Source organism: Macrobrachium nipponense, chromosome 1 (assembly GCF_015104395.2).
Source record: "Macrobrachium nipponense isolate FS-2020 chromosome 1, ASM1510439v2, whole genome shotgun sequence".
NCBI classification, from domain to species: Eukaryota; Metazoa; Arthropoda; class Malacostraca; order Decapoda; family Palaemonidae; genus Macrobrachium; species Macrobrachium nipponense.
Window position 1 is genome coordinate 61679944 of NC_087200.1, and position 25070 is coordinate 61705013.

At 42.5% G+C, this 25070-nt stretch overlaps 1 protein-coding gene across 1 annotated transcript in view; it reads left to right on the plus strand.

Annotated features, from left to right (window-relative positions):
• LOC135219347 (uncharacterized) overlaps positions 1-25070 on the plus strand; it is a 294091-nt gene that overhangs the window by 208386 nt on the left and 60635 nt on the right. The window contains exon 37 of the mRNA XM_064256029.1: positions 22671-22715. Coding sequence (XP_064112099.1) covers positions 22671-22715 — 45 coding nt within the window. The remainder of the gene's footprint in view (positions 1-22670; positions 22716-25070) is intronic.

Here is a 25070-nt window from a genome sequence, read left to right on the forward strand (position 1 = left end):
CAATAACATAGGGAAGGATTTGAATGTACTTCATTGCAGTGTTAGTGCGCACTGCTCTCTGCAGTTCCCAGTGTACTCTGTTGATTAGGTATGCATATATCGCTCAGTATGCAGCTGTGCTACCATGTTGACCATCCATGACACTTTGCAAAAATTCCTCATACTTCATCGGCAAGTCTTTGAAGAGAGCAGTTTCAACAACTTTTTCCATTTCTTGTACATCATCAGAGGAATGGAACAATGTTTCTTGCAAGGATAGTGGTTCTTCTTCTGTCAAATTTTTCTTGAAATTTGCCAGCAAGGCTCATTCCATCACTGCTGCTATGATCTGATGGATCCTGGTACACTGGTTGTAGAACCTACCTTTCAAGAAGCCTGTAAGAGATAGATCCAGTGGCCAGGATTCCAGCGTCAGTTAATAAGTATTCAATTCCAGAGTCTGCAATAAATGTTCCAATGGCTGCTTAGAAAGCGATCTCTAAATGGAAATTCCCCAGTAGTATTATTAGGTTGTCAAGTAATGGACGTTGTAAAGCTTGAGTGGAAAATGCTTTCAAAGCAACAGCCAAATCAAAAGAAACTATGACATGGTCTTGGTTCATTTCCTTCACAACTTTAACTGCTCTAACCATGGTTTCTTGTACAACATCATTTCTTGTTGGTGGTTGTGTGATGGGGCCCATGTATACAACAGTTTTACGGAGGTTGTCAGTAATACATTTAACAAAGAATCCATTGAACAGAGGCAATTTCCGATCTTGAGAAAATTTTCTGAACTGATACTGCATTTGGTTATTCAAGCTAATACAGCAAAAGAGGCGGTAGAATTAAATCTGCAGTAGAATTACTATATGGTTCTTTGTAATTAAGAAAAAGTAAGTGTCAGGGCTAGCTGGAATTCTTTATATTAATAGATTGACAAAGACGTGAGAACCAAAACTATGTAAATGTACAGCCACACATGGATCTCTTAATACACAAATTTGAAACATTTCTAGACTTTCAACCTTTCATGCACAGAAGGTGTACAAAGGAGTATGATGGCATAAATTAATTCCATTTTCAACCTTGCCAGTTTTCATATTAATGACTTTTTGACATGGAGTTAAAAGAACATTGCTATCATTGTGTATTTGAGACAATTTTTAGCCTTGCCTGTTTTCATATGAATAAATATAGAATTATGACCCGGGTTTGAAGTAGGGTTGCTGTCGGGGTCAAAGCCCCACCCAAATGGCTGTCATTGTCCATTTAATTTGTAGGAGACTCCAAAGGACTAATTGAGACCATTTCCAGCCTTGCCACTTTTCACATGAATAAATGTAATTTTTTCCACCTAAAGTTACTGTCATTCTTCATTCAGCAGTCAGGAGACTCCTGTGCACCATTCTAAATAACTTTTAGCCTTGCTAAAGTTCATATGAATAAATGTCAAAGTTCACATGAATAAATGTAATTCTTCACCCCCATAATATGAGGTATTTGGGGTTCATAGCCCCGGCTCTGCCCTGGCAGCAATACAGAAATCCATTATAAGAGAGTCAAGCTTGATATTAATAATGTTGAACCTTTTGCCATCTTTCGCATTAATAAATGCTCTGGGCCCCTGGTCTAACAGCAGGGCCGGCAGGCACGGAGGGGGCAAGGAAGCGGTCTGGAGTAAACTGTGCAGTAGCAGATCCCATCCTTGGTAAGTCAGGGAAGGCAGAAACCCAGGTGGCGGCATTGGGAAGGCAAAGGAAGGCAGCTGATGCCCGCCGCCCGTGGAAGCAGAGACATTCGTGGGATGGTGAGACCAGACCAGGTGCAGAGGAGCCAAGTAGCCAGGCTGGGTCATGGTAGAGGCAGTAGGGATAGAGACCGAGTGGGTGGCAGCGCTGGTTGGGGTACGGTTCAGGTGAGTGAGCAGCGCTGGCACCGAAGGGGACCCTGCGAGGCCCAGGGAAGCCCAAGCCTGGTCTAACCCGGGCACAACACCTGCAGGGGGAACAGTCGGGTTAGTTGGAGGGGTCCATCCTTGATCTGAAGGAAGACCTTTGGGGCAAGGAGAGATCCCAGTAAAGGCATTGCTCGGGGCCGCCGCTAAAGCTCCTTCCTCCCCTTTCCCCTCTGACTCGTCGGAAAGGTAAGAGGAGAGAGAAGCTTCCCCTGGAGGGGTAGCAGCGAACGCAGGTCGATTACAGGGGGACAAGAACGAGGCCGAAGGGTCCAGTACAGAAGTAGAAGGGGGCGAAACGCTCTCTGCCATGGCTTTTGGTCTCCTAACGTAACGCCTCCTGCCTGAGAACTTCTCCCATTGAGCGGCAGACCATGAATAACACTCCATACACGTTATTTCTCCATCACAATCAACTTCTCGGCACGAAGCACAAACCTTATGAGGATCTACTTCGGCCGAGGAAGGAATTCTGTCTGCATTGTCATTTTGTTCTTTGTTCCAGATACGGAGGCAGAGTTGATGGGGTTGTGCAGTCAGCGTTAGGCCTATCAGGAGTACCAATCCCAGATGGGCAGTTGGTTTGCTATATGAAGGATGGTCGAATACTTCAACATCTGTAGAGATGCAGATATTACAGCGCCTCAACATTTTGAGTTAAGGTTGCTCTGCTTACAGGAATAACAACAGCAGCCTTGTGCTTCCTGTCAAGTGCTGACGTCACATTAAGGATGCTCTGTGACGTCCTAAACGTGGTGCCTGCCATGATGTCACAGCCTTGGCCTGCATCGAGACTTGCTTCCACTCTTTCTTCTCAATGTTTGAGAGTACTGGACAACTACTGTATGCTTTCAGGTTTGGTGACGCATGTTTTTGGGAGAAATTGCAAGCTTTAGGAGAAATAACAAACATGCAAGTGGGAAAGGCAGAAGTTTTTCCTTCTTCTTGTTCTTCTAAAGCTTATGCATCAACACAAACTTCAGTGACGATGCCAGTGCATTCTCCAATCAGTCGTTGGAGAATAAGGGACTTCTTGGCAGATCCTCATGTCAAGAGGAGGAGAATAATTCCTTCTCCATTTTCGAGTCAGGACTGTCACATCCCTATTATAAGAAAGCACAAGAAGTAGTTGTAAATGTCGAACAAGTGACATGAAATCTTTGTCTAGTGCGGCTGTGAAAGAGTCGGAGAATGTTTGAATCAAATCATGGACTTTGTAACTGATCCTCATACTATGAGGAGAAGAATAATTTCTTCTTCATCTTTGAGCAAGGACTGTCACATCCTTGTATAATGTAACAATGCCACAGCATTTTGGGTCTCTTTGTCGTGGCCACAAGAGTACCATCAACAACCTTGAACTTTCCATCATGTGTGATGACGTCATAGCCAAAACTGCTATCAAAATGGTGGCAGTCATGACTCCACGACAGTCTACTGCTTTCAGCCTCTCGTCTTCAGTGACGACTAATGTAACTACCCTTTCATATTCAGGAGCATGCACTTATGGACAAATTGAAAGTTTTAGAAAGGAAATTGAAAAGACACACAAGACGGAAGGGTGTGAATCATCGTCGTCTTCGTGATCTTGTTTTGTCTTATAGGCTAAGCCTGTGCATGTTCCAGTTAAATGTTGGAATGAGGGCCTTCATAAGAGATCCCTGTACCAAGTGGCGAAGAATTATTTCTTCTTCGTCTTTGAGCTAGGGACTGTCACATCCCTCCAAAGAAGAAAGGTCAAGCAGTAGTTATGAGCTCAGTCTAGATGGTTGATTTCTAGGTTTTCAATGGCCTAGTGGTAGTGTAAGGAAGACATTCAGGCGAATGTTTGCCCTTCCATTGTAAAAATCTGTATATCCATATGTCTTCTCTTTTCTTCCAGGAACTAAAATGTAGAGCATTTTATGCCCTTTCTTTTGATGTATATATGTCAGGAATCAGTTCCCTCCATGTAATATTACTCATGTATTTTCGTCTGTGAAGAAACACATTCACAAAGGGGGGCCCTGCCCCTTTTTGATTATGTTTGTTTGTGCGTGCATGACGGACACTATGCTTCTGTCCGCACGCTACCTTATGTACAGCCTCATTAGCTCTAGGAGCAAGAGCCCTTGCTGGCATAAGGCCAGCTTAATCTCAAACAACAATCGAATAAAGTTGGTTCGCTCACTCTCCTCGTCTTACTCAGTCCTCACAATTGGTGACCCAGGAGTAGGTGACCAAAGCGGATTTGGCTTTTGCCATTATTTAAGGGACTAATCACCTCCGCTCACCTTCAGAAAACCTTTAACGGACCCATACCATGCCTAGTCTAGGTTCTCTGGTACTCCTCAATGCCACTAGCAGATTGGCAATGGCATTTCTTCAAAGAAGTGTTTTGGCGTTCAGTCTTACAGTTTGGCCCGCCATTCACGACTTCTCGTCGATCGTAAGCGTGAGTCTGACAAGACATTGGAGAGTTCAGCGCATTCACTCAACTCTTCTGTGTCCGCCTCAACCCTACGATCTGCGAAATGATCCTTCTTCGTGCTCGATTCCTCCTCGATACCTGTGCCGCGCCCCAGACAACTGCACCGTTGGAGCCCCACCACGTCAAGCTGCTACCCTTCTACAGTGAGGATGTCGCAACATGGCTGCAACAGGCTGATGTACAGTTCCGGATCCACGGCATCACCTGGGACAGCACCAAGGCGGACCTCATCGCCGGGACCCTCACAGCGGATGCCTTCAAATGCCTCGCCCCATGGATGTGCAGCCAGTCTGGGGAGCTGCCCTACAAAGGCCTGAAGAGGGAGCTCATCCAGGTCTGCTCCCTCCCAGTTCCCCAGCGAGCCACCCAAATTTTCGACCTCGTGGTCAACCCCATGATCACCAGCTGCTGGTCCACGCCTTTGTCAAGGTGGGTGACGCCTGGTCGGCAAGGCAGCAACATCATCTCGCGGCCATCTCCGAGTTCGGGTGCTCCACTGAGTACGTCCCCGGCCGAAGAAATTCTGTAGCTGATGTCCTCTCGAGGGTCGAGATCAGCTCCCTTAACCTCGGTGTCGACTACGAGAACCTGGCGTATGAACAAGCCTCTAACCTTGAAGTACCAGCCTACCGGACTGCCATCACTGCCCTTCACTGGGAGGACATCCCCTTCAGCCCCTCCTGGACGGTGCTCCTTACGATACCAGCACATGACACCTTCATCCCCTGATACCCGCCTCCCGTAGGAAACAGGTGTTTGATATCATTTACGGCCTCTCGCACCCGTTGCCCCGCACGACAACCAGTCTCCTGACAGAGAAGTTTGTGTGGCACGGCATCAGGAAGGCCACTCGGGAGCTGGTCAGAAACTGCATCATATGCCAGAGTAGGAAACCGAAAAGGCACACCGAATTGGGGATAGGCTCTTTACCCAAGCCCAGGCGAAGATTCGGACACATCTACGTCGACGTTGTCGGGCTTCTTCCTCCGTCTGACGTTGCCAGCTACCTCCTGACAGAGATCGACTGGTCTACCAGGTGGCCTGAGGCCACCCTGATGTCAGAAGCCACCTCATACGCTTGTACTGAAGCCCTCCTGACCAGCTGGATCAGCTGCTTTGGAGTGCCCAACGACGTCACAACAGACCGAGGACCCACCATCACATCAGAGCTCTGGTCTTCCCTGGCACACCTGACAGGGACCAAGCACAACACCACGACGTCCACAATCCTTCAGCCAGTCGTGTTATGGTTAGCGGGCTGCGGCCGGATGTAGCACGCAGACTTTCTATCGGGTTACCCCAATCCCATCTAAGAACATACAGTACTCTACTGGATACCCAGGCAACAAGGTTCTGTACTGGGCACCACCCCTTGGGTTATTTTCTGAGCAAGGGGACTCAGTTAGCAATTTCAACACGAGGTAATTTTTTAAAAATAAATTATTTCAAATTAAAACTTAGTGACTACAGGGGCTGATTCTGAGGAGTGAGAGGAAGGCATGCAAAAAAAAAAAAAAAAAGCTGTCAAAACTACAACTAATTTATTGAAAAAACATAAAAGCACCCTAGCATCTCTAGGCTGATGATGACACCCTTTCCATATTTCAGTAGTCACACACCACAATTCACCTTAATCAGCAACAGCAACAGGAATATGTCACTTTTCTTTGCCCATTCTTTTGCTGGCTGTGTTACAGGACACATTTCTGCAGATTTGTTTAACCCTCATTCAAGCACCCCACTGGGTGTAGGGCGTTGATTGAACACCTTCAAAACAAAAAATTAGACAATTAGATGGGGGAGCTAGACATTAAAAAAATCATGAATAGCATTAATATCAAGCTACACACAAAAAAATCATGAATAGCATTAATATCAAGCTACACAAATAAATCAAATTAATTCATGCAAATCAGAATTTGAAAAATTTTCTGTTGTGTACAACGGCAAGGTGGAAAGGGTCCACCGCTCCCTCAAGGCTTCCTTAATGGCACACTGCCAGGGTCCCAATTGGAAGGCACAGCTTCCCTGGGTCCTCCTCAGTCTCTGCACTACCCCAAGAGCCAATGGCAACCCTTCCCCAGCAGAGGTGTATGGGGAGACCCTGACAGTGCCAGGCAAATTCTTCCCCGCCGACAGCAACGATACTGATATTCCCCTGGCTAGGTTGCGCACAGCCGCCCAGAAGTTTGTTCCCTGCCGAGAGATACGTCGACTGGAGGAAGCAGTTCCGCCCATAAGCCCTGGACACCTGCAGGTTTGTCTTCGTGAGGAATGATGCCACCCACCCACCCTTGACGAGGACCTACCGAGTTGTCCTTCGGCAGGAGAAGGCATTCCTCATGTCAGTCGGCAGCCGCGACGACTGGGTCTCAATAGATCGCCTCAAGCTGCCATCATCCCTGACGATGACCCTGCTGAAGGCCCTAGCAAAACCCCGACACCGCTGGTTCCTGACAGTGCCCCTAAACGTCATCGAGGCCGCCCAAGGAAAGCAGTCGAACCCCAGGCCCACTACCAGGGGCGGCATTCTGCTTTCCGTCCCTCAAGATGACGAGGACACGCAAGACACCCCTCAACTGAGGGAATCATGAACCCGAGGATTCCTTCAGCTCCCCGCAAGATTCTGTTAGTCATCCAATGATTCTACGTAATCATTGTCTTGGAGGGGAAGTATTTGTAAGGATGACATTCGGGGGAATGTTCGCCCTTCCATTGTAAAAATCTGTTTAGCCATATGTCCTCTCTTTTCTTCCAGGACTAAGATGTAGAGTATTTTACCCCCTTTCTTTTGATGTATATATGTCGGGAATCCATTTCCTCTATGTAATATTATTCATGTATTTTTGTCTGTGAAGAAACACATTCACAGCAGGGGCCCTGCTTCTTTTTGACTATGTTTGTCATCCGTCGTGATGGACACTATGCTTCCATCCGCACTCCACCTTATGTACAGCTTCATTTGCCCTAGGAGCAAAAGCCCTTGCTGGCATAAGGCCAGCTTAATCTCAAATAATAACCAAATAAAGTTGGTTCGCTCACTCTTCTTGTCTTACTCAGTCCTCACAATTAGGTCGTGAGAACGATACTGGCCGTAGAGCTATGACGGATGTAAGAACTAGGACGGTTGTAAGAACTATGACAGCCATGAGAACTATAATGACTGTAAGAACTATGATGGCTGTAAGGACTATGGCAGCTATAAGAACTATGATGGACATGAAAACTATGACAACCATGAGAATTATAACGACCATAAGAATTATGACGGCTGTGAGAACTATGGCTTCTGGAATGACTATGGTGGCCGTAAGGACTATGTCAGCTGTAAGGACTATGATGGCTGTAGGAGGCGGCCGTGAAAACGGTGACGGCTGTAAAAAGCATTCGTAAGAACTATGACGACTGGTTCCCATGAGAATGAGGACGGTCGTAGGATCTAGCCTATAGTTTTACGATGCACACAATGCTTGACGACCATGAGATGTGCCACATTTTCGTTTACGTTGATGAGATGTGCCACATTCTCGTTTACGTTTGAAGAGCAGTGAAAGGGGCAACAGCCACGTTCAGCTGCTGTCACCAACTTTTGTGCTCATGACAACCAGTCGGTGGATTCATTCGGTTTATCACATACAATCTGCATTGTGGGAATTGACAGACTCTGGGTTGACCCAAGACTTCAAACCTTTCCAAGTAAGAAGAATTCCCTTGTTTTATTTTTTGTGTACAATCTTTGTTCCTTTGAGAATATTGACCAAACACTTCTACTTTTAGACAAGTAGTTATATTTAGTCAATAGGTTGGTTCTTTTACTGTGAAGTACTGGGGAACCATTCCTCTCAATGATAACTCACAAAACATGTTTCAGTTTTTTGATCGCTCAAGGCCGTTTTGGTGTGAGTAGAATTATTTCCTAGATCCATAATCTAACATTCAGATCTACTCATTGAGTTAGGTACTGGAGTGTAGACCATGAAGAAGACTTCAAGTCAAAAGAAGGAGGTGGCACTTCTTACTTTCACCATTTTAGGGTAGCCTAAGTTCGAATGTACATGTACCAACTTAGCCTAGAAAATGGTTGATGTCCTAGCCTGGCTAGCTTTCGAACCTGCATTTACTGTCTTAGTTTAGTCTGAGTAGTAGAGTTCTTAGTTTAGTCTGAGTAGTAGAGTTCTTAGTTTAGCCTAGCCTAACACCTGAGTTAACTAGTTTGGACACTTATCAACTTAGCCTAACAACTGGTTGATGATAGCCTGGCCTCGCTACTTCGAACCTGCCTTTACTATCTTAGCTTGGTCTGAGTAGTAGAGTTCTTAGCTTAGCTGACCTTAACCTAATATCTAGGCTACCATTTGGAACATATATTTACCTCCTCAGCCTAGCAGGTGGTTGTGGTTTTAGACTAGCTTATCTAGTTTGAACTATCTCTGACCACTTTACCCTAAACCAAGTGGTTAAGTTTTTAGAATAGTCTAGTCTATCCTAGCCTAGACTAGCTTGCGTAAGTCTACCATTACTAGCTTAGCCTAGCATAAGTGGAGGAGGAATTAGCCTAACCTGTTTAGTTACAACCTACCATTACCTTTCTTAGCCTGACCTAAGTGGTGGAGGTTTCAGCCTAGCCTAGCCTAACCAAGCCTGTTTGAACCTGGTCTTGCTAACTTAACCTAACCCAGCCAGTTTGAACTTGACCATACCTACTTAGCCTAGTCGAAGTGGTTGGTTTCTAGACTAACCTAGCACCTTTGAACGGGTCTCTTCCATCCTCACTTAGTTTCTAAGTATTGAAGACGTGAAGTCCTTAACCTGTAACCTAGCTTAGCTGGTTTGAGCTTCAGTTTACTGAAGCAGATTATTAAACTTCATGAGTTCTGGAAAAGGAAGGTTGGGCATTTCCCATTCTTCAAGAGTTTGAGATTGGGTTAAGTTAGTGTGTGGGATGCTGCCACATAGATCCATGCAGGAAATGGAATGAAGGGTGACAAATTAAACCCGCAGATTCTTTCAAAGCTTGTATAATGAAGATACACGGACATCAACGTGATAGCTGGAAGCAGGTCCGTGCTTGTCACTACAATGACCACTGGACAGTGACTGATTATGCACACGGCGGGAAAAAAAGCGGTGTTAACACATCTAATTACATGGTTACCACAATGCATAATGAAATGGTGGTCTTACAATATGTGCAATGGGAAAAGATAAATATATACATAAATATCATTCTTCTACGAAATAATATTAAAGCAAATATACATTAATGTTCATAAACTGTATGTAATGTAATTGATATACAGCATAACATTGAATATCTATACACCTCCCTCCCCCTTTATGTTCGTAGCTGTGTCTCGAGCGGAACATTAATTCCTCTGAGCTAGTTGAGGTGAATGACGAGGGACATTGGAGGGTTCGAATGACGGCTCTCTTTCCTGGCCAGAGCAAGGGGACACAAGGACTTTGGGAGAGGTGTCATCACTCAAATTAGCCACTAGGTGTAAATGTCTTCGGTTTCGAAACCATACACGACCACTTGGAAGGCGCACTTCGTACTTTCTTGACATTCTGCGGCCCATCACGATGCCGACCTTGTCCCATCGAAGTGTCGTTGCGTCCTGTATCCTAACTCGTTGGCCGAAGGTGAGCTTGGGTAGAGGGTGGGCATGAGAATTGTAAAGGCTCATAGCCTGGTCGGATTGGGCAGCAGTGCAACGGTCGTAATCCTCAGTCTTAGTTTGCCACTCCTCTGTGAATGATCTGGGGTGAGCCGGAACACAAGTGCAGAGAGGATTGCCATAGAGAATCTGTGCCGGGGAGCGTCCAGCTGGGTTCAGTGTATTCCGAAGCTCCAGCAGTCCTCTATCAAAGGCTTCACAATCTATGTTCCCGGATGGGGCAGTCTTGATGATAAGGTATTATCAGCTTTCACTGCAGCTCCTCCGTGTCAATTAGCCTGAGGGTAATGTGGTGAAGTGATGATGTGATGAACTCCCCAGCGGTCGGCAAATTGCTTGAAGTAGTGGCTGGAAAATGGGGGTCCTCCATCAGTTTGTAAGCGAAGTGGAACACCAACCTCGCGGAAGAAAACATAGAACATTCTTGTAACTCTGGCTGCAGTTGCGTCACGCCCACAGGGAACAACCACAGGCCAACCTGAGAGTCTATCGGCAATAACAAGGAAAGATTTCCCTGTTACGTGGAAGAAGTCAGCTGACACACTTTCAAAGGGCCGGGATGGATGGTTGTCACACATGTAAGGTTCTTGTTGCTGACTAGGAAGAAGCTGTTGGCAGGCCTCACAGCTTTCTACATTACTCTTGATATCAGCATTGATGCCTGGCCAGAACACTGTCTGCCTTGCACAACGTCGAGTAGCTTCAATCCCTCGGTGGCTGTCGTGGAGTCGATCCAAGGTGCGTCTACGGAGGGCTGCAGGGATGACGATCCGGGGTCCATACAATACTAACTCTCCATCCGTGTAAAGGTTGTCCCGCAGCTTCCAATACGGGAGGGCGGAAGGAGAGCTGTTGGAGACGTAGTGAACGAGACGACTGTAATCTTGATCCTGAGATGCGGTTGTGTGGATTTCTTGTAGAGACTATCTTCTTCGATGATGGGTCCTGTTGCCTGGTTGTCAGTGGAAGTGGCAGTGCTGGCAATGATACGCCTGACGTGCAGTCGAAGTAGTGCACTCCTCTTCATCTTCAGGTGTGGGGCGACTGGTTGGGGAGCGAGACAGGGCGTCTGGTATGCAAAGTTGTTTCCCTGTGCGCCATACTGCAGTGAAGATGTAGGGGGCCACTTTCATCTTGAGGCATTGAAGGCATGGATTCTCAATAGCATCCAAAGTGTAGTGATTGAGAATTGGTATCAAGGGACGATGGTCAGTCATTAAGGTGAAATGTTGAAGTCCAGACAAGTATAGGCAGCACTTAGCTACAGCCCAAGTGACTGCAAGTAGCTCCAGCTCTATGGTGGCGTAGCGAGTCTCTGTATCCGTTAGGAAACGAGAGCCACACTGGACGAGACGCATCTGACCTCGGCCGTTATCTTGAAGTAGGGCATAGCTGAGGCGTGAGGCATCTGTTTGTAGAACCACAGGCGAGGCAGAATTGAAGGGTGCTAGGACAGGTGGTGACGTCAGAGCTGTCTTGACTTTCTTAAATGCTCGCTCATGGTCAGGCGTCCAGACGAATGAGCGTTTGGGGCTCATAAGTGGTTGAAGGGGCTGTGCTGCTGCTGCGATGTCTGGAGTGAAGTCGGCAAGTTGATTGACAAGACCCATAAAAGACCTGACGTCTGTGACATTGGATGGTGTAGGGAAGTCACGTATAGCTGATACCTGTGAGGCGGCTACAGTGAATTTCTCCTTGTTGAGGGTGATGCCATATTGACGGCATCTGGTCAGCATTTGGTGCATGTGTTGTAGGTGGGAAGGTAGATCCTCGTCGAAAGGGAGGATGTCATCTACAACCTTCACACAGTTGGGAACACCTAGTAGTGCCATATCTCCATGGAGGCAGTATGCATCTCCTGTTACTGAAAATCCCGTCGGGCCGCGACAGTGCTGGAATCTTCCATACGGAGTTATAAATGTAGTCAGGTGGCGGTCCTCTTCTGCCAACTCCATTTGCTAGTAGCCATGCAGGCCATCCACTGTGGTGAAGTACTTCGCAGTAGGAGAGATGTTGCGGACGGCATCATGGGGCGTAGGTGAAGGGTGTGTAGGGCGGTCTACCTGAGAATTTAGGTGGGTGTGATCCACAGTGATGCGCACACCTTTGTCCTTGGGTACCAAGACCATGGGATGGCACCATTCAGAGGGTTCATCGCCTGCTGGTCTGATGATTCCTTGTTGCACTAAGGAGTCAAGTTCTTCTTTCACTTGATCTCTGAGAGCAAACAGAATGGACCTGGGTGTATGTACAGCGAATAGTGTAGCACCAGGTTTCAGGTGAATCCTCATTGGAGGACCTGCCATTTTCTTTAGTGGCTGGGTTTGTAGATCCTTCTTGGATATGAAGACGTCACTGAAGTGCCGAAGAAAATAGTCCTTAATAGCTGCAGGTGACGTCATGGCAGAGGCAGGAAACTGAGCGCATCTGTTGACATTTGTTACCTTGAGGATGGGCTTCGGGAATTCCGGTGACACTATGGAGGGCTTGGCAATGTTCACGGGAGAGGAGGGGAGTCTGGATATCTTCATGAACATGTATGGTTGCTGAGCAAGACTTGTTGCCAAGACGAAGTGTTGCCTGGAAGTATCCTACAGCCGGTGTCATGGGGATCCATCTGCTGTCACGACATCTGTCATGGGTGGAGGTTCAAGCCTTGTCCGAGGTATGCGGAGTGCTTCCAAATGTATGGTGCCAATCACTGTGATGTCCGCTCCTGTATCGGGGATTAGCTGGAGATGTGATGATATATCGCCAAATGACAGAGAGACAGTGACTGGTGTGGGGGACTTGCTACCCAAGTTATCACCCACGAAACGGCAGCTGGGATTTGACTTATTAGGAGGAGGTGAAGCTGTATACCCAGTCTGACTTTTCTTGGTCGACCTGCACATCTTCTCAAAATGTCCCTGTTTCTGGCAGGTCTTGCACTGAGCTTCTTTAGCAGGGCATTTCTGAGTGCGGGGCCAATGACCTATGTGTCTGCAGTTATTGCACGATACACCCGTGGCTGGGCATAGTCCAGAATCGTGTTTGCGAGAGCAATATTGACAAGGGTCACTATTAGGAGACTGGTGAGAACATTGGTCAGGAGATCGATGAGAAGTCCTCTTCTGTAGACGCTGGTTCCTCTTGTATGTAGATACTGCGTTCACTTGGCTAGGGGAAGATACAATGGCTGATGCAGTGGCACGTGTAGATTCGTAGGACCGGCAGCATGTCACGAACTCTGCTAGGGTAGATGAGGGTTGGAGGGGGATAAGGCGTTGTATTAACTCTTCATCACTCACACCCATCAAAATTACCATCTGCAATTGCTGTTCAGTGCAGGAGGTGGGGTTGCCAGGGCATAAGTCCACTTCATCAACGATTCTCCGACAGCCTGTTTGCAGGACAACAATTCCCTGCGTTGTAAGGCTTCATTTCTGAGGCTGTGAAAGTGCTTCTGCTGTGTATACAACACCTCTGTAAGGGAAAGTGATGTGTTGGGAGGGATGCCCAGTGTATGCGTAAGCAGGCGCAGGACGTCCAGGGAGATGCAAGTTCTCAGGTGAATCAGCTGGGAAGTTTGATGTAACCTATCAAGTCCAACTAATGCTGCATAATCCTCAAAACGGAGTCTCCATTGGCAAAATGCTTGGTACATTGCATCTTGTTGCAGGAGAGGTTGGGGATGGACCGTAGGCTTGCTAGAAGTTGTAGGTGTTTGCTCTGAGAGGCCAGGGGGTTGGGGAACAAGTGTAAAAGGAGGTGCAATCATGTGGTTAAGTTGCTGGGGTTGCGATGCTGCAATCTGTCCTGATAGCAATGAGAAAAGAGACGTGAACCGCTGGTTGTCTTCCTGTCTTGCTTGCTCCATCTGTAGTCTGAAGTTCTGCTCCTCTTGTTGTCGTTGGTCTTGCTCTTGCATGCTGGAAGTCTGCAGAAAGTGTATAAGATGAAGTATGTCATCATTCTGGTCTCCTGACCTATGGGAGTCAGGGGAGGAGGGAGTGTGGTGCTGGTATCTTCATCAGTAGTGGGGAGGTGCACAGGTACCTCGTCTCCCATCAGATCCTCCGTTTGATCCTCTGCCTGATCCGCTGTCTAATCCTCTGTCTGATCCTCTGTCTCATCCATTAAATCAATTAGCTTTTCCTCTTGCTGAGCCATATCGTGTTCGGTGTTGTCAGAGAGCTTGAGATCTGTAGAATGCCAGGAAAATATCCAAGTCGCTGTATGTAAGCGAAAGAAAGCCCTTTGGATATTTAAAAATTACAACGTTTGTCAGTGCGCTTGTGAAATAAGCGGCAGTTGGGTTGGGTGAGTGAGTGTGTGTTGCGAGCTTGCAACCAGAGGGGAGGTGGGTGGGGTGAGAGTGCCTCTTGGCGAGCGCCTCAGCCTCAGTCACCATCGATGCATGACGAGGGGAGGACATATGGTGGGGCTCCCGAGAAAACAGGCGCTAAGAGTTCAAATGTCCTGAAGAAAGCTTGCCAAGGACACTTTATTATAATGCAACACAACACTATAACACACTGTCACTCTAAACCTGCACTGCACAAACACTGTATCACTCTTGGAGACACTGTAGTAAACTGTCGTTAGTATCTTGAGTCACTGTAAGGAATCCAATGTGCGAAACGAGAAGTAAGCGGCAATGGCGGTTGTCTTCTTGGAATCCATAACGTGCGGTTACTCACTGCCCATGTGTGGGATGCTGCCACATAGATCCATGCAGGAAATGGAATGAAGGGTGACAAATTAAACCCGTAGATTCTTTTAAAGCTTGTATAATGAAGATATACGGACATCAACGTGATAGCAGCGGGAAGCAGGTCCGTGCTTGTCACTACAATGACCACTGGACAGTGACTGATAATGCACACGGCAGGAAAAAAAGCGGTATTGACACATCTAATTACATTGTTGCCACGATGCATAATGAAATAGTGGTCTTACAATATGTTCAATGGGAAAAGATAAATGGAAACAAATATCATTCTTCTACGAAATAATATTAAAGCAAATACACATTAATGTTCATAAACTGTACGTAATGTAATTAATATACAGCATAACATTAAATATCTATACACTTAGGGTGAGTACAATTCTGAGTTATGTTACTCAGGATTGTCAGTACATTATAACAGATCACCACATAGGATGTTTTTCCAGTTGGAAAGGAACATTCCTTTGGCAGAGTGAGCACTTCTCTGTTTAACAGGGTAATTCCTTGGACAGTAGGATAATTAGGATGTGTCTGAGTAGAATATATTATCATAGGACATTACTTTGGTTTTTCTTATGATATTATCCATATACTTGAAGACCTACGCAGGACCTTTCTACTACATGGTTCTCGCTCTTCGAGCAGGAGGAGGATTCCATTCGGGATACTGAGAACAACCTGGAGGTTATGCAGTCCCACCTTTCTACCTGTTCCATCATATCCTGAACAGAGAAATGGGTTCCAGTATTTGAGGAAGACCCAAGATGAGTGACCGATAAGGTTTCATCTTAGCGCAGCCTTCTCGCCAGGTTTGTGAGGAGAGGTACCACCAATAGGTTGAATCAATATTTCAGGTTTGGATTTTGTCAAGTATCTCCTTCAGACTAAGAGATCTCAAATTTTGTGGGCATAGCATCAACTCTGATGTAAGACGACTTCAGAGTTCTTTGTCTCACACATACAAAATGTGCCATCTGCCGTGACTGCTTTTATAATTTAAAAGGAGGTTTCTCTCCATTCAAGAGTTTCTGTCAGTAGACAAAGATCTTGTGGACCTGTTGTCAGGACAGAGGAAAGTCTTTCTGTGGTTACCTGTATGGGAATACACATCTGACTGGTGATTAGGTCATCTGGAGTGTGAACATCAGTTCACACTGGGTGATCTTTAGGTGGTTCAAGCGCTTTGAGCTGGCTTGTTCACATAAGAAACTTGGACCTACTACGTGGAAACATACTCTATAGTATTTTAATAGACTCACTGTGGTACTACCGAGCCCATGCGTCTGTCATGTTACAGGAAACTGTTTTCCCTCTGACCTTGGTAGAGTGGGATACTCCATGGCCAGGCTTTTGATGTAAATTCAAAAGTAGTTGGGACCAATATTTTTCAAATTTGCCCCAGAACTCAGGGTTAGGAACCATTATGACAGATCTGCCTCTGTTTTTTCGTGCTCATTACAGCGTGGGGTTGTTTTAGCGACCTTCAGGAGTGTCTGCTTTGGTAGACGTTAGGTGAACACAAACCAAGCGAAGGAAGAGTGGTCAGAAATTTCCATGTATTTTATTATTTAAGGCGATTAGGCAAGCCTACTCCTCATTGTCAAGTATGGACCAATTTGGGGCATACAGAAGTACATGTCGTCAGAGGAATATGTTCCTTTCTGGTTTTTAGGAATATATCTTTTCCAATGATGGCAAATGTTGGTTCATGACTGTGTCAAACCACTTTCTCATTCTTTTACGGAAAGAATTTTACCCAAAGTTCCTTGGATGCTTCACTGGGAGGTTCTGTCAGAACCTTATGTGCTTCTTCGACATGCTGGTTGACAAAGTCTTTTCATTGGGACAGGCTGAGTCAGGAAAGAAGTGTCAAAGAGCCCTATTCAACAGAAACAAGATTGTCCGATGACATTGGGAAGGCAAGAACCCAGGACATTAGAGGAATGAACTCAGATTGGGCAATTTGAGAAGGCATCTGTTCATTGAATTTTGAGAGATGGTTCATAGTTATGACAAACCACTTTCAATTCCCTCAACATAAGGATGTTGCCCAGAGGTCCTTGGGCACATTTTCTTTGGGTCCTTTGGTGGCTGCTCAACAAATTGTGTAAGTCATCCAGCACCCCTGGTGGGTCAATTAGTTTCTTGTCTAAGATGATCGTAAGAAAGTGAAATGGATGAGATAACTGGTCTCTTTCCTTTTCAATTTTCTTCCTCCTTCTTTACTTATGGGCAGTAAATAGAAAGTCCCGTCATCAGCTGGAACGGACAAAGTACAGTTGAGTGTAAATCAGGTAGGAAGGGTGAGAAGAATGATAACAAAACCTACATAAGTGGATAAGTTGGTTTATTAGTAGAACAGATAGATTCTTATCTTCCTCGGAGGCAATGAACTATGACATTGTATAGAAGCCCAGAAATCTGAATCTATGATATTCATATAAATATATATATATATATATATATATATATATATATATATATATATATATATATATATATATACATGTATATATATCTTAGATTCTGAAATACTGGTCAGTTGTTTCTTGGAATAGCACTGGTATTCAGAAAACTGATCAAAGGTGGCAAACCTCCAGTTGGTTAATAGTACTTACATCCCACCAAAAGTAAGTCTATTCTAATGTTAAGACTGAGTGCTTGTTTCATATATGAACAAATGACAAATTTTTAATCAATTTGTATTTTTCATATTTTAACAAACCTGAAGTCTTAACATACAAAGGCCCACCCCTAACAACTAACCTAGGTTGGAAGAATTACAACTAACATGGTCACGGGTTAAAGAGGAGTATGTGGGTGCCTCCACATGACTTGTGACCAAGCACAGATTCCAGTAGTCCCTTGCATACACAATTTTTTTAACTTTACCTGTTTCCAGCTGTCGCTAGATTAATTACCCTAATGTTAAGACCTCAGGTTTGTTAGTTATGCAAAATACAAATTGATGAAAAATTTATCATTTCCTATGCAGCTTCTCTAAAGCTCAAGAGAATTTGCAATCTGCTGGGCAGTTCTCTAAGGTGGAAAAGCCCTGTCATGCAAAACCCTGTTAGGCCTGGTCTTAGATTTCCAAACATTAACTTAATGGTTAAAAAAGAATCAGTGTGATATCATTCTACTACTATTAATTTCCTGTGACTTTCCTTTGTGCCCTTCAAAGACAGATATACAAAACATCTCAATGAAACAGTTGGGTTTATTTATCTTATAAAGTGGATCCATAACCAACACTTTTTCCCCTTGAAAGAGTTTTGTAGAAATTGGTTTGAATGGTAAAAATTACCAGCATAAGTATATTATAGCTCTTTATGATAATAGGACAAGTTTGAATAACAAAAATGAGCCACAATATCATGGGGTGAAAACATTTCTTTCAGTTCTTGGTGCTTGTGGAGAAAAGCATACTTTGCAGAGATACATTTATATGTATGATGAAATAAGTTTTGTTTGATTTTTCAGTCACCACAAGCAATTTCTTTCCAGAAATAACTGCAATTTACTGCATTTGGTAACATTTACACCTTTAAAGATAAAACCTCTGTGGACATTAAATGACTTTTATTACACCTGTTTGTTATTGCTTTTTTCGTAAATTTCACAGTACTACATTGATGAAAACTTTGTTACCAATTACCCATAAATTGCCAGCAATTACAATTAATTTGTTAGTTAAGTGATTTATTTAAGTTTTCATTATCCTAACACCTTTCAGCGTTATAATTTGAGAATCGTTGCACATATCAGAGGTTTACCTGATGAGACTTTTGATGCTAAGAAATCAAAATTTTTGAATTTAACTTTTAAGGAAGTCCTTTCACATATTCAGAAATGAAGATCTTAGTAGTCTCCAAGCATTAATTTTGCACCATTTATATTATTCTAATATAACTTCTTACAATAAGTTAAAAGTCATAGTATGTTTATTCTTTAATAGTATTTATAGTCTTCACTCTGTTATCTTCTTGGGTGGAAGGAATAGTACAGTAAAGCAGATCAAGTGAATGAGGTAGTGTGATCTGATTGGCTGAGCAAGTGTAGGACAGTGATAAGGTCAAACCTCATATACCTTGTGTGTTGGAGTAGCTCTCAAGGGCCCCAATAGGCTGTCGTATTTGGTTTGGATTGGTTGGTAAAAGAATGAACTGAAGATGTAAGATGGACGATTTTTCCTCTTGTACATTTATATATATACTAGGGCTTCAAGACATTTAAGGTAAATGGGGTCCTATATATTCAGTTATTTTGAATCTAGAAGTGTACTCCCTGTCATATGTTGATTTGGTAAATGGCAGAGACATGGTAATAGCTCTTCTTTTGAGGGTTGAAGTTCTTTGTTAAGAAGGTGTTTTGGTCAGACAAATTTAGGAATGAGGGGATCCCCATTCGATAAAACACCTGAATCTCTGGATCATATTTATCATCGGAGGAGGGTCCTCTATAGGGGCTGCATAGTTTTCTCATCAAGAGTATGTATTAGCTTTCTGTTTTTGTAAGTTTGTTAGGTTGATTGTACACAGCTTGATAGGCAAGGGAAATGTCATCATCTTCCACCTGGTATTCCTGGTTATACCATTTTTCATGATTCTCTTGATATCATGTTAGATACTGGCAGTCCTTGGTTCCCTGGTTATCGGCGGAGGTTCTGTTCTCGGCAGGGTGCTGATAAGCGAAAACTGCCATTAACCGAAATGTGGTGATTTATGGCACTTATGGTGCTAAAGTTTCGGTTAATGGCGCCTCTGTTAGGTATGTTATGGTGCCATAACTCTATTATTGGCACCTTATGGTGCCTGTAACTAAAACTTGGCCTAAATGGCGCCACAAATCATTGATTTTATGGTGCTAGACAAGCTCCATAAAACCAGATCGCGGTTGTTAACACATTACTGGGATAGCTTCTTGGGCATTCACTGTTATTGTTATACAGAGGACCAGAATATAAAATATTGAAAATATTTGTTTAGAACCTTTATTCTTCTTGATTTATGTGAAGCGTTGTTGATGTTGAGCTCAAAAGTGAATATAGGACCCTGCCCCTCTCTGTAATTGAATATTACATAGAAACAAATACAGACAGAATCATCATAAAGCCACAGCCAAGACACTCGGGAATAAGTAATGCATCACAGTCAGGAGAGGCAATGAGATTGTTCAATACTTTGTTATCAATACGTACTGATGAGTACCATGAAAAGCTGTATGATGAAACCAAATATAAATGCCTGCTACGAAACTGAATTTTGACACACTTTTTAATGTGTTGAATATCTGAGGAAATTTTGTAGATGTTCTGAAAAATAACTACCGGCCGATGTTATCAGACAAAATGGTCCTTAACAGGATGTTTAGGGATGAGAACACCCCCTCATTAAAGATCCATGAATAAAAAGATAAAGTTGCCATGGGCTCTTCCCCAGAACTTCTCTGCAAATTTCAACATGAGGACCTACTACATTTACATGGATGGCACCTGCATATGAATAGTTAATTTTTTGGTTCAGCGATTGTTTTTAGCAAAGCACAAAAACCAATTTCTTGGGATTAAGGAAGGAAGAAAGTTCCAGTGTCTTCTTTGCATTTGTCTAGGTAGAATTTTGGACCAATTAGGTCCCACCAATTCTATTAGTAAATAAATTCCATCTTTTGCAAGCCTTTTGCCACTAAGAATTAATGCTACTATGCTTTATAATGTTTACATAGGTTCCACTGCCTCCATAAATAATGCCACTCCTTTATCAAGCCTTGTGCCACTTCGAATATGTCTTCATATTATTTGTTTAGTTTAAATTATGACAGAGTAGGTCCTACCAATGCAGTAAGTACATACCACATCTGCATCCCTGCTACCACTAAAACTTCATGGCTTCATATTATTCATAGGGGTTGAATTTGAACAGTTTTTCTGCTAGTCTTCAGCAGTAAGAAGTCATGTCTTCGTGATATTTTATGGTGTTGAATTTCTACAGAATAGACCTTGCCAATTCATTTGATATAAGTCACTTCTTTTGCAAGCCTTCTGCCAATAAGAATTCATGTCTTCATGCTGTCCTTTGGAGTTGAATTATGACAGAGTAGGCCCCACTAACTTACCAAGTACATGCTACCGCCTCTTCACGTCATGTGTGCCAAAGAGTTCATGCATTTCAACAGAGTAGGCTCCACCAATTTAATTAATTTAAAAGTTGGGAGAAGATTGGTTTAAATTTGTGCACAGTGGGTTGGTATAAATAAATCTGTGTTACAGAAGCCTCTTTCACTTTGGTGCTCTTACCAGAAATATACTCACTGCCAATAGCAGCAACTGAATTATTCATATTGTGTATACTGTTATGAGTTACACTATATTTTGTTAATCAGAAATAAATAAAACACTGAGGCACAATCATCAGAATAAATAAAGAAGCAAATTGTCGGAACTTAACAGTCTGTTACATGCCTTCATTAATACAGAAATATAACAGAAAAAAATGTAGAAACTGTACAGTATGCTATATACAGGTGGTCCCTGGTTATCAGCACGGGTTCTGTTCCAGCCCGGGCACCATTAAGCAAAGCATGAAAGTCTAAGGGAGTAAAACATACTTATGGCACTTTTACGGCGTATTGGCGCCATAAGTATGTTTTACTCCCTTAGACTTTCATGCTTTGCTTAATGGTGATTTGTGCTTTATGGCGCCCCCTATCATAGCAGGCTTATGGCAGGCCATAGTGGACGGGTGGCTTATGGCGGTTATGGTGTCAATAACCGAATATGGCACCATAAGAAACCTTATTTTTTAATTAATATTTTCGAAAACTGCCATAAAACCGAAATGCCATAGAGCGAAGCAGCCGATTACCGGGGACAACCTGTAGTCAGATTTAAAGATCTGTTGATACTGCCGGTGATATGAAATTAATATTATTGCCATCTCTGCAGTGTCATATAATGCAGTGAGTGTTGGCAGACCATTGAATTCAACAGTCTATTGTGTGCCCCATTTCCATCATTCGTAGTTACATGCACTTTTGTTTCCCTGATATGTAAGAATTGTTTCATGCGCAGTGAGGTATTTAGCCACATATGTACCATCAGTGTTCACACAGTCAATGTGACCACTTTTTAAATAACTTTTCTTCTCAGCCTAATCCCTAGTTGGGTTTGCTGTTCTTAGCGGGCCTCCTCCAACTGCTTCTACCATGAATGGTTTATTTCATGATTAATTTTGGCATGTTTTACAAACGGATGCCCTTCCTGACTCCAACCCTCATAATTTATTCTGGATTTTTTATTGGCACTGAGTTGGGTTTGGCTTGCCCCCCTCCTCCCTTCCAATTGGCTAGGTTAAGACTAAATGACTATGATTTATCAGTATTTGAACAAGAAAATCTTCATTTCATTCTAACATGAGATTTTCAGTGCTGTCTTACTACAGTAAATTAAATGATGTTATACAATTCTAACTTCTGGTCGCTGAAATTTTGTCACATGCAGAAGTTCTTCCTTGGCATTTTTAGTTTTGTAATTCAGGATACGAAACTAAGAGTTTACCTATATCTTGGGTTCAGAACAATGAACATAAGACTCCAAAATTCATGGAAGATGGGAGATTTAAATACTGTCTTGGACACAAGTCAGCTCTTGAGTTATTTAAGATCTTGTTTCACTTGATATGTTCCACCAGTCATCTCAACTCAGGTGCAAGATGGCTCGGATTTGTATATAAACCCCAACCCTTTCAGAAATGGCTGATTTTCCTTTTCCTGGATCACAAGGATTAAAAAACATGATAGTTGATATTGAATAATTTACTCTTTAAGATGAAATGAATATTTAAAAAAATAATGAAACTAATCTATTGTTTGCAGATGACCAGCCATTTGAATCTGAATTACTGGAAATTATTCCAAGTGGTAAGTAGCATTTGTTTTATGTTAAATTATAAACCACAATTAATGTAGGGTTATTTTTCATAAAACAATGTTTATTCAAAACAAATGGACTTATTTACAGATGACTTTAGTTATTTAAGTAATATATTCTTGAACTGATAATCAGTACTGAATAATGAACTTTTAAAATTGAACAATTTGAAAAACTAAATGGATATGTTCTTGCAGTTTACTATCCATATCGTATTATATGGGGTAGTAAGTTTTTGATTTCCATTAGTTGCTAATTGTTGTGAAAAGCTGATATTGACTACATTTAAAGACTTCTGTCAGCTAAGTGTTATGAATGGTTGTTAGATGATAGGTAGTTTGTGTTAAACTGTTATTTGATAGAGGTAGCTGGATTACTAGAGATAATTGCACAGGTAATTGCATTTGCCCTGGAACAGGTATATTTAGTGTACTCAAAACTCTTAAGTTTTCTGGAAAATTTAATTACTTGTCTTTCCAGTTACCGATGATAATTAGTCTTTTTTCATGTCACTGTCACTCTTTGTGTGCATTCTTTGAGCAGGGTAAATTTCTGGCTTCTTTCTGTACTAGAACGATATATGCTGAGTGATATGGCTTTTGTGACGACTAAAGTGAAGTAGGAGGTCAAAGAAAGAGGAACTATATTTACTGAAGTATGTGAATGCAAAGAAAAGGGAAAAAGTAAAGGTAGTGGAAGTGGTGCTGTAGAAAAATGCAGAGGCCATTTTTTGGTGTTCGTTACTGCTAGAGTAATTGTCGTTTAACAAGTGGTGTTACTACAAGAAACAAGAAAAGAGAGAGAGAAAGGAATTTGTCCAGTTAGTATATTTATTGTTTAATTATAAAGGCTACTCTTCCACTGAAACATATATTTTTTGCTGTTACTTGATGGTATGAAATACGAAGTATAAGAACAGTTTTGTACTTAGAATTTCCATCTCATATGTACCAAAATTTCCATCTCATATGTAATAATTATTAGCTTTGCTCTTTACTTGAATAGTTTTTTGACTGAATTATCCCAAGCTCATTCACCTATTAACTGTGAGCTTATATATCAGTTCTCATTTCGGAAAAACTTTGGTGTTTTGCTCTCCCGAGTTTTAGAAGTAGTACAGTGGGCTTCCCATATTCATGTTCTCGGCATTTGCTGACTAACATATTCGCAGATTTCGTACAGACCATATCTACCCATTATTCGCAGGGAATTCGCATATTCGCAGTATGTATTTTTCTACGAGAAATATCCACAAATTACTGTATTTTCATATCATTTTCATGATTAAATGCCCTTACTGTATTTTCATATAATTTTCATGATTAAATGCCCTTACTGTATTTTCATATCAGTTTCATGATTAACCCTCTTACGCCGAAGCGGTAAAAAAAAAATTGTCTCCTGTGTGCTGGAGGTGTTTCAGAGTGAGCGCGGAAGTGGAAAAAATATTTTTTTCAAAAAATCACAGCGCGCTTAGTTTTCAAGATTAAGAGTTCATTTTTGGCTCCTTTTTTTGTCATTGGCTGACGTTTAGTATGCAACCATCAGAAATGAAAATAATGCGATATATGATAGCGCAAAAACGAAATTTCATATATAATTGTATTCAAATCGCACTGTGCGCAAAACGGTTAAAGGAAACAAGTTACTTTTTTTCGTTGTAATGTACACTAAATTGTGATCATTTTGGTATATAACACATTGTAAAACGATAAAAGCAACACAGAGAAAATACTATCTTAAAATAATGCATGAATTCAAAACGCGCGGACGTAAACAAATATTTTTTTTCAAAAATTCACCATAAATCTAAATATTGTCCTAGAGACTTCCAATTTCTTTCAAAATGAAGACAAATGATTGAATATTACTATACTGTAAGAGTATTAGCTTACAATTGCAGTTTTCGACCATATCTGACGAGTTAAAGTTGACCGAATGTCGAATTTTTTTATATATATATTTTTTATATGCAATTATTTCGAAAATAAGAAAAGCTACAACCTTCAAATATTTTTTGTTTTATTCTACATAAAATTGCGCACATTTTCATATATAAAACACAATGAAATGCCTAATATGAAACGGAGCAAATATTCCGAGAATGGGACGTACGCGTTTCGGAGATTTGTGGCGGAGAATCCGCGCGCGGAGGGAAGGAAAGATTTTTGTTTAAATTCACCATAAATCTGAATATTTTGCTAGAGACTTCAAATTTGTTTCAAGATGAAGATAAATGACTGAATATTACTAGACTGTAAGAGTTTTAGCTTACAATTGCGTTTTTCGACCATTTCGGTAGAGTCAAAGTTGACCGAACGTGGTTTTTTTTTCTATTTATCGTG